Here is a 13,595-nt window from a genome sequence, read left to right on the forward strand (position 1 = left end):
TTTGTTTTTGCCGACGCTTAAAAATTTGGCGTAAATGTGTTATAAGCATAATCATTGAATATTTTTTTTAGCTTCTGCATATCTCTCTATTTCTTCCGATTTAAGTACGTATACATGATATAGTCCAATCCATGTAAAAATTTCGGCGCTACTGAAACTGTTTTTTCACAATTAGAATAGAATAGATAAATATACAGTGATCGCGCAAACCGGGAAACCGGGACCTATCTAAATCTAAACCGGCCGGGACACCGCCACCGGGACCCGTGTTTGAAACCGGGACAATCCCGGTCGAGCCGGGACGTATGGTAAGTTATAAAGATTCATTTTATCAGCGTAAATCCGTAAATGGGTGTTTAAAACACATAAAAGGTGACTAATTTTTTAATCATTTTAAATCAGTTGCGATCAAGATAAGACAAAGTAAAAGATGTTGCGGATAACGTATCTTTAAGGTTATAATAACAAGTCGTATTCATCTTTAATAAATGATAACTTAGTTGAACAATTCAACAAATCGTCCATGAAAATTATATGTTGCAATAATTAGCCACTAACAGAAATTGGTTCCTTAACGGGGTTATACGGATGTTGTGAAAAATATGTATTATTTATTAATTATTTACCAAAAATTGCGATATTTTAATAATTGAACATTTATAAAATTTTATAAAAATGTTTATTTATGAATGTTTTATATTTTATGAATTTAAATAAATGTTTTGTTAGAATAAGTATTTATTAAAGAAGTAATTTATTATTAGATTAAAACCAATATTTTTAGCTTTTCCACTTTTTTATTTGACCAGCGACCGGGTTTCGTCGTTACCGACATCATCAGTCTGATGATGTCGGTAACGACGAAACCCGGTCGCTGGTCAAATAAAAAAGTGGAAAAGCTAAAAATATTGGTTTTAATCTAATAATAAATTAAAAATGCAATTCCATCACGAAGTGTCAGTGGATAATATAAATCTATTATTAAAGAAGTTTTTTTCCAGTGTAAGGCGGTGAAACGGCGTTCCAGCACCGTTTTTCACGGATATATTTTTTTTAAATTTTCAAAATCAACTAGATGAAACAATGTTTGCGCTTGCGTAATTACAATATATATTTATTTAATTCGCAGAAATGATAAAATATGGCATTGTAAGGAATATTTTAAAGATATTTGAATTTTTTTTCAGTAAAAAGCTTGAGTTTCAGGACCTTTTAAAAAAAAAACACACGTCTCCTTCATCAGACATTTTTCAGAGGCAAAGAACAAGAGCTCAGGAATTTTATTACAGAAATAATGCTGTAATAAATTAAAGTACAAGTTTTTTTCTTTAATCAATGGAGATTTTTATAAAAACGCAATTTTAAACGAGGCATAGGCTGTAAGAATCTAAAAGAATTCTGTTTTACATTGACCTTTTTATACTTCAATTTTTTGTTCGATATTTATTTCTCATAGGTTTTAACATTTGAGAAACAAAAACAAACAAAGAATTATGTACCTTTTTATTATATTAATAATTTAGTACAGCTATGTTTTTTCAGATTAAACATGAAACGGGCCGACCGTCGGAAAAGTCGATCGTTTGGTTCACGCCGATTTGATTAGGATGTGATAGGAATTTGTCGAATAAATATTTTCAATATTTTTTTTATAACCCCTTACCATTCAAAATACCTCTTTTTGTTTCAAAATCATTTATTTATTTGAAAGAAAAACACTTTAAATCAATATAAAAAAGGTGTTTTAATAAATAAATAAAAAATTATAACATTAACATTTTCGGACATCGATATGACTGTTTAGGTACATTATATTGAAAAATGACTTTGAAAAAAACATGTATCTAAGCTATTCTCTGTATATGATTAGATATTTATTTGCACATAGGTTTGAACACATAAATAGTTACAAGAATCACAAATTTATTCGAGTATTGGTATAAAACCCATTAATATAACTCTTTCAGATCTGGAGTACAAGACTTATCACCGAGCCGTTATAAATTGATGATAAAGGAATCACCGCGTCAATAATTATTATAAAATAAATGCAAATACTCTTAATTTACTTCAAATTTACCCATTTTTTCTTTATGACAGTAACATATTGATTAAATGAGGCTTTGACAATTCGCTCACTCCTTTCAAGAACGTCATAAATCAAAAATCGGCAATTTTCAGTTGTGCATGTTTTCGGAATGCCCAGAAAATGTACTATATCCCAGCAAAAGCGGTATATTTTTACTTAATTTTTACCCGCTACAGTGCAGAAAGTGTTGCTTTTGCATTTTGAAGAAAATATATTGTTTAATTAATTTTTTAAATAAACTAAATGTTTTTCAAATGGAGAAAAACCTTCAGGTTTTACCTAAAAAGATCTCTTGCACAATAAAAAGTTCAATAAGTGGCTTGATATTTATTTTTAAAATATTATATTATATTTTTAAACTTTAAAAACGTTATCCTGAAATATCAAGTTTTTTGATTTTTACGTTCTTGAAAGGAGTGAACGAATTGCTAATTCAATATTTTTTCTTCCGATCCAACCTTTACACCTAATTTATTTGTCAATTAAAAATGACGCGATGACAGCTTATTGAGTTCACGTATATATATTTTGATTTATATTCTGATTAGATAAAGTATTATCTATTACGTACTCATTAAAAAATATATCTCAAGATTACTTAAATTATTGAAACGCCAATCTAAAGTCACGTATTTTATATGAGAGATACTGAGTTCAATTTGATTATTTACTTATTATTTTTAAAAAATCACCTCTGTAGTGTAATGTTCCACACGCTTGGCTTCCGTACGGTCCCGGGTTCTATTCCCAGGGGGGGTGAAAATAAATATTACCGATTTTACACTCCAATATTTATTAAATATTACTCTGGATTGGTCCCCGAAGCGCATGAGTGATCACCTTGCCTTAGTATATCCCTTATAATGGGTAGAATTGGTGAATGTTACACGTGTGTAAAGTGATCACTTAAACCAGCCTATGACGGTCGTCAGCCCCGCAAATGCCCAGACTTCCATATTCTTCTTTATCTTTGATGAGATGTCAAAAAATAATATGAAAATAACTCCTGTAATTGGAGATAATCCAGATTTTGTGAACAAGTATTTGGACACACTCAAAATGTTGTAAGTTATGAACACCTAGTAGAGACCTATAAGTCAACAGATATGCTCCAACAATTGCCATTTTATTAGGCGCAAATGATTTTTATTATTATTTATTAACATTTATAAAGAGTCACATTTATGGCATTTTAACGAACTGAAAAGAGAACAGAATAAAAACAAACGAAAAACTGAAATAAGCATTTACTCTGGGGATTTCGTGAGGTTTTATTATATTTTTGACTGCAGTCAATGCCTGCTAATAGAAATAAAATTAAAACTTTTTTTCTATTTGCATGCATATTGTAAGAAATAAATAAAAATAAAAATTTTCGCACATTTATGGACGTTCGAAAATAAAAATACATTTGGATTAAATTGTATCAGAAATGAAAAAAATTGCAAACAAGTAAAAATGTTAAAAGAATCAAAAGAATAAAATACTTCGTATATAATAGTTACGGACACATAAGAAAATATAAGAATATACATGTTAGTATATATGAATATGTATATAAAGAATATTTACGATGAATATATATAAAATTTTAAGAAGAAGTCCAAGGAATATGCAATACAGGGAGAAAAGTATTAAGCATATGAGCAGCTCAACTACAGAATTAAACCATTCGTCAGAGGCTGCCAATACATACTCCGCTGTGACGCGATACAAAAAAGTGAAGAAGAAGAAGAAGAAGGAAACGTCTAAGTGTTCTCAAACAAATGGGTGATACATCTATAACGTAATAGGGAGATTCTCTTCACTGACAATGACGTCAACATGATAGTATTTTGACATTTAAAGGAAGACAACTTGAAGGTCAATTTCAGCATTCTTGCATTGAATATTCATCTCCGTGTCATGTGTTAAAATATGTTGGAAACATTTTTGGAATAACAAGGATGGACTCTCGTGATGCATACAAATTAATAATTACTAAAATTATCTTTTCGTTCCTCAAATATTTTAAAAGTTTAATGTTCATTTCATGGGAACTTACAGCACTGATGATAAATAAATTTATAAAATTACTGTATAAGATTGTTAAAAATATAAAAGAGAAGATGATAGGATGTTTTATCGACTCTTTTTCGTCAAATATCATTGATGCCAGGTAAATCTAATCGAAATAAATAAAATACACTCACAAGATAATTTCAGAAAAAAATGTGTACCCTGGAATGACCCAAGGATCACTTGAAAGTATAAGATTATTTCCAGATTATGTGTTTATATATTTTTAGCAGTTATACTAAAACAAAATGATATTTTTCTTGATGAATCGTTATTTTGCAGGGAATGGGTTTGATTTTTTGCGACACAACGATTTTTTTAATTACCTATCCAAGTGACTCTGAAATCTAGCTACGGATTATTATGGCAGTACTTAAGCTTCGAATTTATATATTTTGAATTTTGAAAGCATAAACTTTGTGGATCATAGTAATATATTATTTATATAGTCATAAATTACGTTATTATTTTATATAGTCATAAATTAAACCCTGAAGAGGGCAACAGGTTGTTTCTTTCAACAGTCTTTTTACTTCTCAAAAAAATATATTCAAATTTATAAGTTTTACAGCCTATACCTACTAGTGAATGAATTTACTCTTAATGTTTAAAATTAGTTTAATTCCTTGTTATTCATGACTGAAAATTCTAGGCAAAAACACAAATGACTTTATAACTAGCATAATAGAAGAGACATTACATAAAATATGAATTTAGGAAAATACACAAATTTGTATACAGAACGGTAGAAATTATTGCATACTGCACAAAAAGAAACTAAGCTATAGGATTGACGAAAAGATGGAATAATCTAATTAATTCGAAAATTTATATGATAATGAAAACCAGTAATCTGGCCTACTTTGAGTCAGGCCAAATGCCGTTGAGACAGGTGATTTTATACCCGAAATGACTTAAATTGATTTACAACATTTTGAGTGTGTCCAAATACTTGTTCACAAAATCTGGATTATCTCCAATTACAGGAGTTATTTTCATATTATTTTTTGACATCTCATCAAAGATGAAGAAGAATATGGAAGTTTGGGCATTTACGGGGCTTACGACCGTCATAGGCTGGTTTAAGTGATCACTTTACACACGTGTAACATTCACCAATTCTACCCATTATTGACAACCACACTACTCAAATTCTTGGAAGTTCTATATATATATGAACCAATTTAGAAACTTTGTTCTTGAATCACTAGAACTTCACTAGAGACATCTATTGGTGAGATGTAAAGAAGCTTTTTTATTAAGCAGATCTCACATACTAATATAAGAGTTTCTGCTTAATAAATCACTAGAACTTCACTAGAGACATCTATTGGTGAGATGTAAAGAAGCTTTTTTATTAAGCGGATCTCACATACTAATATAAGAGTTTCTGCTTAATAAAAAAGCTTCTTTACATCTCACCAATAGATGTCTCTAGTGAAGTTCTAGTGATTCAAGAACAAAGTTTCTAAATTGGTTCATATATATAGAACTTCCAAGAATTTGAGTAGTGTGGTTGTCAATAATGGGTAGAATTGGTGAATGTTACACGTGTGTAAAGTGATCACTTAAACCAGCCTATGACGGTCGTAAGCCCCGTAAATGCCCAAACTTCCATATTCTTCTTCATCTTTGATGAGATGTCAAAAAATAATATGACTTAAATTGATTTTATGAATTCAGTAACAAAATTTAAAAATTATATAAAATATCTGACAGTTTTGTTTTGTTTGCAAAATCTTACTGGCGATCAGGTCAACATCCAAACGTTCGCATCCTGTTTGATTTTCGGATATTCTTGTAATTCGATCGCTGTATTAATGTCGGTGCATTTCAACCATGCTTGGTAGACAGGTATACGTAGGTCTTTAGTACTGTTAGCTACATATAAAGGCAAGTGCTCACTCAGGAACAAGTCTTATTTTTATTACAAACAAAATAATAAAAAAAGTATTAAAAAATAAAAATTGCTTATGTTTGTAACAAACAAAATAATAATAAAAAGTATTAAAAATAAAAATTGCCAATTAAAAAAACATAAATGTGTTTAGCTTTATTATTTTAGAGATTATGACTGCAATTCTAGAATTAGGATCAGAAATAATGGTAGATACTTGGGTAGGGAATTGACTTCCTGCCCGTATTAAGTTATTTAGAAAGATTTCCTTCTCTGTCGTGAGAGGACACTGGAATAAAGTAAATAAAATCACATCTACTATATCTTTTCCGCATCGGAAGAAAATAAATTTGTGATAAAAATATATGAGCTTATTTAAGATCTCACCTACCCCACATTCATGCATCTCAACTCAATGTTTTCTTTCTGCAGCAACCATGAATTCTTTAGTCTTCCTCTAGACGTCTTTCGAGGAAGATCCATGGTGATAGCCTGATTCAATATGATCAGGTTCTCTGCGTCCTATCTGCCCTTACTATCTCAATTGCTTTTCCTCTACCTTACTATTGATGCTGGTTACACCCAAGCTACGTAGTTTCTAAGGGACACTCCAGCTGACCATCTAAGCATTCGCATTTCAGCAGTTTCTAGTTGCCTAGAGTAAGTGTTATACATTTTTTTTCCGGGTTCACAATATGATTGATTTTTATCGAGTGTTTCGGGAATATTATTCTTAAATACATAGACCTTAGAGTACCTCAAAGTCTTAAGCGTTCTACTCACCTTCTTCATGTACCAAAGTGCAACACAGTCTTCTTACAAAATACCACCCTAAACAGAATCATGAACACTTACAACAAGACATTTAATGACATTGATATTTTTGGAAAAAGCATAGCCACAATAAAAAAGAGGTTAGTAGAAAGTTGTCATACTATTTTTACTCTCCACCAATAACCTTAGTTATGTTATGGGGGGGGGGTGAACGGAGCATGACAATTTTTTTTCTGTAAATGTAATGTATATGTATATGTATGTATATGTGTGTGTGTATATATATATATATATATATATATATATATATATATATATATATATATATATATATATATATATATATATATATATATATATATATATATATATATATATATATATATATATATATATATATGTGTGTGTGTGTGTATGTGTGTATATTTATAAATATATTCTTATTTTTAAACTTCTTACAAAGAAAAAAAAATCCTTAAACCACCCTCATTAATTCCTCTCCTTTCCTTCTTCTTCCTGTAAAATCAATTTTTTATACCATACCCTTTTTTATCCCTGAATGTTTTTAATAGTTATTGAAACATAAATGTGGAATTTTTTAATTGGCTTTATTTTTATTAATGTAACTTTTGTTTATTATATACTTTTTTAAATGTAAAGCTGTACAATTCCCGGACAAATAAAATAAAATAAATATATTGTCAATGTCCCCTGGTGTATACTTGCCTCAACAGGCCACACTTCATGGTTAGGAACGCGAATCACGTTTGCCGATGTCGTATTGGTCTCAGACTGAGTCCTTTCACTCGCATTCTGCTATTCGCTCCCAAGTACGCTGAAGTTGCATTCTCGTCATGAACACCATAACCTACGATATCTATACTACTTGCCAGCGATTATATTACTTATACTGACATTTTTCATTAGAAAACAAACGCACCTTACAAGGGACTTAAAATATGCACACATTACACTCTCTTGTATGCAGTAAATTATACAAACTTATACTCACAACTTCTAAGGACTTCAAATATAAGGACATTTAGGTGCATAACCGGAAACACGTTAAGAGAGTAGTTAAGGAACACGGAAATTCGAAAAATATGGAGTACGGAGGATATAGTCAGGTGGGAAAGACAGCGAAGACGATTCTGGAATGCCCATTTCAATAGAATGCAAGAAAATAAACTGGCCCGAGATGCTCTTTAAGAGAACCTAGACGGAAGTAGACCACCTGGAAGACCTCCAAACTATGGTGGGACAGCTGGCAGTCCCCAAGAGATGGATAACGGAACAAACAGATCCTCGGATCTATGCGATGGAAGAAGATGCTCACAACATTTTGAGTGTGTCCAAATACTTTTTCACAAATCTGGGTTCATTTAGGAGATATTTTTACAAAAATAACGTATAAATAAGAATCTTTAATCGGAGAATGGAGATTTTGAACCAATTAGCATTTACATTTTTACTTACGCCATGTAGTCATACATGCCCTCCGATTACGCAGACTTTTGACACCGCCAGATTTTAAATTTTGATTGATCTGATCGTACCAAGTCATTTTCTGTCGTCCTCGTTCTGTTTTCCCTCTCACATTCGCCACATATATTTTCTTAGTCACTCTCTCGTTGTCCATTCGCTCCACATGTTCATACCACCTTAAAGAACTCTTCCTAATCTTTCCAATTATTCCTTGTTCAGCCTTACATTAATTTTTTACATCGTCGTTTTTAATTCTGTCATACAATAATTTTCCACGCATTCGTCTGAGAGAGCGCATTTCAACAGCGTTCACTCTGCTTTCATCCTTCCTTTGCCAGTTCCATGTTCCGCTTTCATACATTAGTGTCGGTACCAGCACGCCGTTGTGAACCGGCTTCCATGGATATTTTTATTTGCAATCACTCTGTTCAAAGCACCATTTATTCTATTTTCTGCATTCACTCTTCTCTCAATATCCTTATCCACTTTTCCATCCCTTGTAAACATGCTTCCTAGATATAAAAATTCTTGCACCTGTTCCAGGGATTGTGTACGATAATCTTACATTCTGTCATATATTTCTATCTCTTTCTCTGTAGATATATATATATATATATATATATATATATATATATATATATATATATATATATATATATATATATATATATATATATATATATATATATATATATATATATATATATATATATATATATATATATATATATATATATATATATATATATATATATATATATATATATATATATATATATATATATATATATATATATATATATATATATATATATATATATATATATATATATATATATATATATATATATATATATATATATATATATATATATATATATATATATATATATATATATATATATATATATATATATATATATATATATATATATATATATATATATATATATATATATATATATATATATATATATATATATATATATATATATATATATATATAATATATATATATATATATATATATATATATATATATATATATATATATATATATATATATATATATATATATATATATATATATATATATATATATATATATATATATATATATATATATATATATATATATATATATATATATGTATATATATATATATATATATACACAAATTAATATGGAATCTATAGAATGGCGAGAAAATATACCGTAGTTAAGCGATAAGACAGGTTTCACTTTCATTGGAGTTGTTTATTAAACGATGGTAAAATCATTAACATGAATACAAAGAAGACGTCCTTGCGTCGCACGCAAGAAAGGCTGCTGTGGCAGCTTCTTGACCAACTGGTTATTCCTCACCGGCTGCCAGTGGGTTAGTATAGTCAATTGTGAAAACCGTAAATCTAGGAAAATCTAGATATACCGTTACTACGGCTTTTTGATGTCGATATTTTTAACCATTCGAGTAGTGGAAAATCATTGTATGACAATTAAAAACGAAGATATTGGAAATCAATATCAGGTTGAACTAGGGATAATCGAAAATAATAATAATAACTCTTTATTCATGTTTATTAAGTGGTGGGTGCAATACTTGTTTTCAGCCATATATGTTTTACAACATTTTTTTATACAATGAAATTAAAAATAATAAACAAATAAGAATAACAATAATGAATAGAAACGGTGAAAGAAAAAAAAGATTAAGAAGAGTTATTTTAGGTGGTACGGACATGTGGAGCGAATGGATAATGAGAGAATGACTGAGAAAGTATATTTGGCGAATATGATCAGGAAAACAGAACGAGAATAGCCGAAAAACGCTTGGCACGACCAGATCATTGAGAATCTAAAATCTGGTGGTGTCAAAAGTCTGCGCAATCGGAGGGCATGTATGAATAGATGTATGGATGTCAAAGAAGCTTGGAGTGTATGTCAGGACAAAAGGTTGCGGCGTTCCATCCTCTCTGCTTACACCTGAGGGGAAACGGCGTGGTGGTGGTAGTAGTTATTTATTAATGAAAAGGTTGCACCCTGCAGAATAAGTTTTTTTGGTAAACTTGCTGTAGGGGAAAAGGAGGCACATTCAGCCATGGGGCACATTCAACCAGGGTAGGTATCTATCTAAATTAGGAATTCTAAAATGGGAAAAAAATATTGTTTGCTGGAACACTCGATTTGCTATCACTAAGAAATTTTGTACGTTATTTTGTTCAGCGATAATAAAAATATAAATACATTTCTATTTCAACGCCTATAAGGTAAGTGTTGCTGTGGCGTAGTATGTTAAATAGAAAAGAAATAAAACATAAAGCACTCATTTCTAACATGTATGTTTGTGAAGTAACGATAATATTTCTTTACTCTTTCGATTCACATGCCTAAACCATCTCCATACACCTTTCTTAATATTCTTTTATCGATAATGCTTATCTTAGCCTTGCATTATTTCCATGTATCACCATTCGAACATCTATCATATATTGTTTTGCCGCACATCTCTACATTTAATAAAATAGTTTCAACTACATTTAAGTCGAATCTGTTTATTTTATTGCGTACTTGATTTAAAAATAAATCAATTAAAAGTGTAACAATATGCCAATACAAAACAGAAACTCAATACATAGTCTTTTCAATTCACTTGCAAAAAACATGCCTCTTTTTCGTATTAATAAAATAATTCATACTATAATTCATTTCGATATATATGTAAAAAAACGAGTAAAAATACGGTGTAAACCTTTTCAATAATTTTAATACAACTTTTGTATTGAATAATAAAATAGTATATGAAGGTATTATTATATTGTATATCTAGTATCTAGTATGTGCAGTACATTCACTAATTCCTTCAAAGCTTCCATACGCCTATCATAGCGTGAAATTAATACGACAAGTATCAAAAATATACTATTTTCTTATCAAATCAAAACGAAGACTGAACAATGAATTGTACCTTTATATAAAGTGTTTTTATTTTTCCAGATATAATATTATCACGTCTACTTTAATGATACAACCTCGTATACACTTTGCAAGTGAACGTTTCAGAAACAGCCACTATATAGGAAGTGAAAGTTTGAGAGAGAATGGCGAATGGGTTGTTGGAGATTTTTTGGCGAGGTGGTTTGTTTTTACTTTCTTTGTACTATTACTTGTAGTTTTAACGCGGAGTTCTTATGGATAGAAAGCGATTTTTCGGTCTTCGAGTTATTCAAGATCAGTATTCTTTAGGACGCGAGCGTGAATGTGGCCATCGATACGAAAATCGAATAAAAACATTAAAAATAAAGACAATCGCAGCTGGAATTTTACAATTTCCTTAATGAAATTACTAAAATATTCTCTTTAACCATAAGTGCGCCCTCGGGAGTGTTTGCTGAACAAACAGTGGGTGAATTTGTTAACAAGGATATACACAAATAAGGATATAATTAGTGACGAGTATTTCTGCAGCAAAGTGTCATGTGTATAACTGTTGCCATGCTGTGATTTCTTTAGTGTTTTAAAAAAACGTCGATTTTTTTATTGCCAGGATGGCTACAAGCGCTAAGGACATTTTTATGAATATGCGACCGGTAAGTTTCAGTCTATCTAATAATTTTTTGTCAAAATATATTGCAGGTCAAAATGCAACCCTTAAAATAATAAAACTTCTAGTTTACTGGTATTATATAACTTTCATAAAATATTACTATTTCTGGAAATTATGATTATTTTATTATTTTATTAATTTATATATGGTGATGAAAAGAAGCCCTAATATTCAGTATGGTCTAATTGCGCACGAATCAAATTGCACCATATTAATTTTTAATTTGCAATAAATATATCATTGGATTACGTTATATTAATGTAAGTTTGTGTACGATGTACGTTATAAATAATATTTTATACGTCTCGGTATTTTTGAGCCAACTAAATAAATTTATTTCCAATTTTCACAAAATGTGTTGAAATATCAGTTAATGAATTAGCATATCACTACTATAGTTGTAGCCTCTGGCTACTTACTGTTTATGACATCTTGGGTTTGATTTCCTGAATCGTTTTCACACATTAATTTTGTTTTTTATTATTATTATTTATTTGCATTATTATTCATTTGCATTTGTCCGCCTCCGTAGTGTAATGGTCAACATGCTCGGCTACCGTTCTGGAGGTCCCGGGTTCGATTCCCAGGGGGGTGTAATAAATATAAGTGATTTTTTCACTCTAATATTTATTCAATATTGCACTGGACTGGTACCTGAAGTGGAGGGCTGATCACCTTCCCTTCATGTGTAAACGATCGAGATAACACTGCGTTTATATGAAGCAGTGCCCTATGCACCATTGGGGTGCAGTAAAGGTTTTTATTATTATTATTATTTGTTTGAATACATAGACTATTTGGGTGCAATCATTTCTGATGATGGAGGATGTTAAGCGGATTCAGATCAGTTCAAAATGAGGAAACGAAAATTTAAATGAAAACGCTGGTATTCTCCATTGTATTATATGGAGTGGTAATATGGGCCCGGAGGAAGAAAAACGTATGCTAGATGTGTTTGAAATGTTCATTCCTTGGACTGCAAAATGCACAATTGTTCTTTAGGTAACCAAAAGGCTTTACATAACGTTTAAATTACTTAAATAACTTTGTTACAATATTAGACAGTTTTTTTACGAGCCCACAAACTTAATTAAATTATTTCATATTTTTTATATTAACTAGGAAAGTTCGACAACAGTCGACAAAATAGAGAGACCGTAAAAACATGTATTGATTCGGCATTAAATTTTGTGGAATAACATGATGATTTTAGTAATTAAAAAAAAGTACTTGTAAATCCACTATTATTAGGGTTTATTAATACGACTAGTTTCGAGAACATCTGTAGTTTTCGAAACTAGTCTTGTTTCCATTAATGAACTCAAATATTTTTCATGTATTCTTCTCTTCTTCTTGGTGTAGGCCTTGTGCCCTGTTTTTAAGAGGGATTAGCCTCCTGCGATTTCAATTTCCACCTATATTTATATGTACTAGTGTTAATACTTTTTATGTATTAGTGTATTTTTTTTTTATAATTCCAAAAAAAGTTGAAAGTGTCCTCATTAAACTCTGCCTTAAATTTGGTTCAGAACCGATAGAAATGATGAGGAATTGCGCATCAATACTCGACATTCAGGAGACCACATAAATTTTGATTGAAAATACCAAGATAAAACTTTAAATGAGCATCTAATAATTCAGCCAAGATTTGCCAATAATAAAATACCGCATCGTTTCGACCATGTGA

General features: G+C 30.1%; 1 protein-coding gene across 2 annotated transcripts in view; it reads left to right on the forward strand.

Annotated features, from left to right (window-relative positions):
* The first annotated feature begins 239 nt into the window (after positions 1-239).
* Cht6 (Chitinase 6) overlaps positions 240-13,595 on the forward strand; it is a 172,882-nt gene continuing 159,526 nt past the window's right edge. Inside the window, exon 1 of one of the 2 annotated variants that reach the window (XM_088262487.1) lies at positions 240-308. In XM_088262487.1, the coding sequence (XP_088118613.1) occupies positions 306-308 (3 nt within the window). In that variant the 5' untranslated portion in view covers positions 240-305. Of the gene's footprint in view, positions 309-11,525; positions 11,892-13,595 lie in introns of those variants that run through there. The other variant, XM_088262486.1, reaches the window with a different exon arrangement.

Source organism: Brachycentrus maculatus, unplaced genomic scaffold (assembly GCF_059751285.1).
Source record: "Brachycentrus maculatus isolate JH-2025_06_01 unplaced genomic scaffold, ASM5975128v1 h1tg000180l, whole genome shotgun sequence".
Lineage (NCBI taxonomy): Eukaryota > Metazoa > Arthropoda > Insecta > Trichoptera > Brachycentridae > Brachycentrus > Brachycentrus maculatus.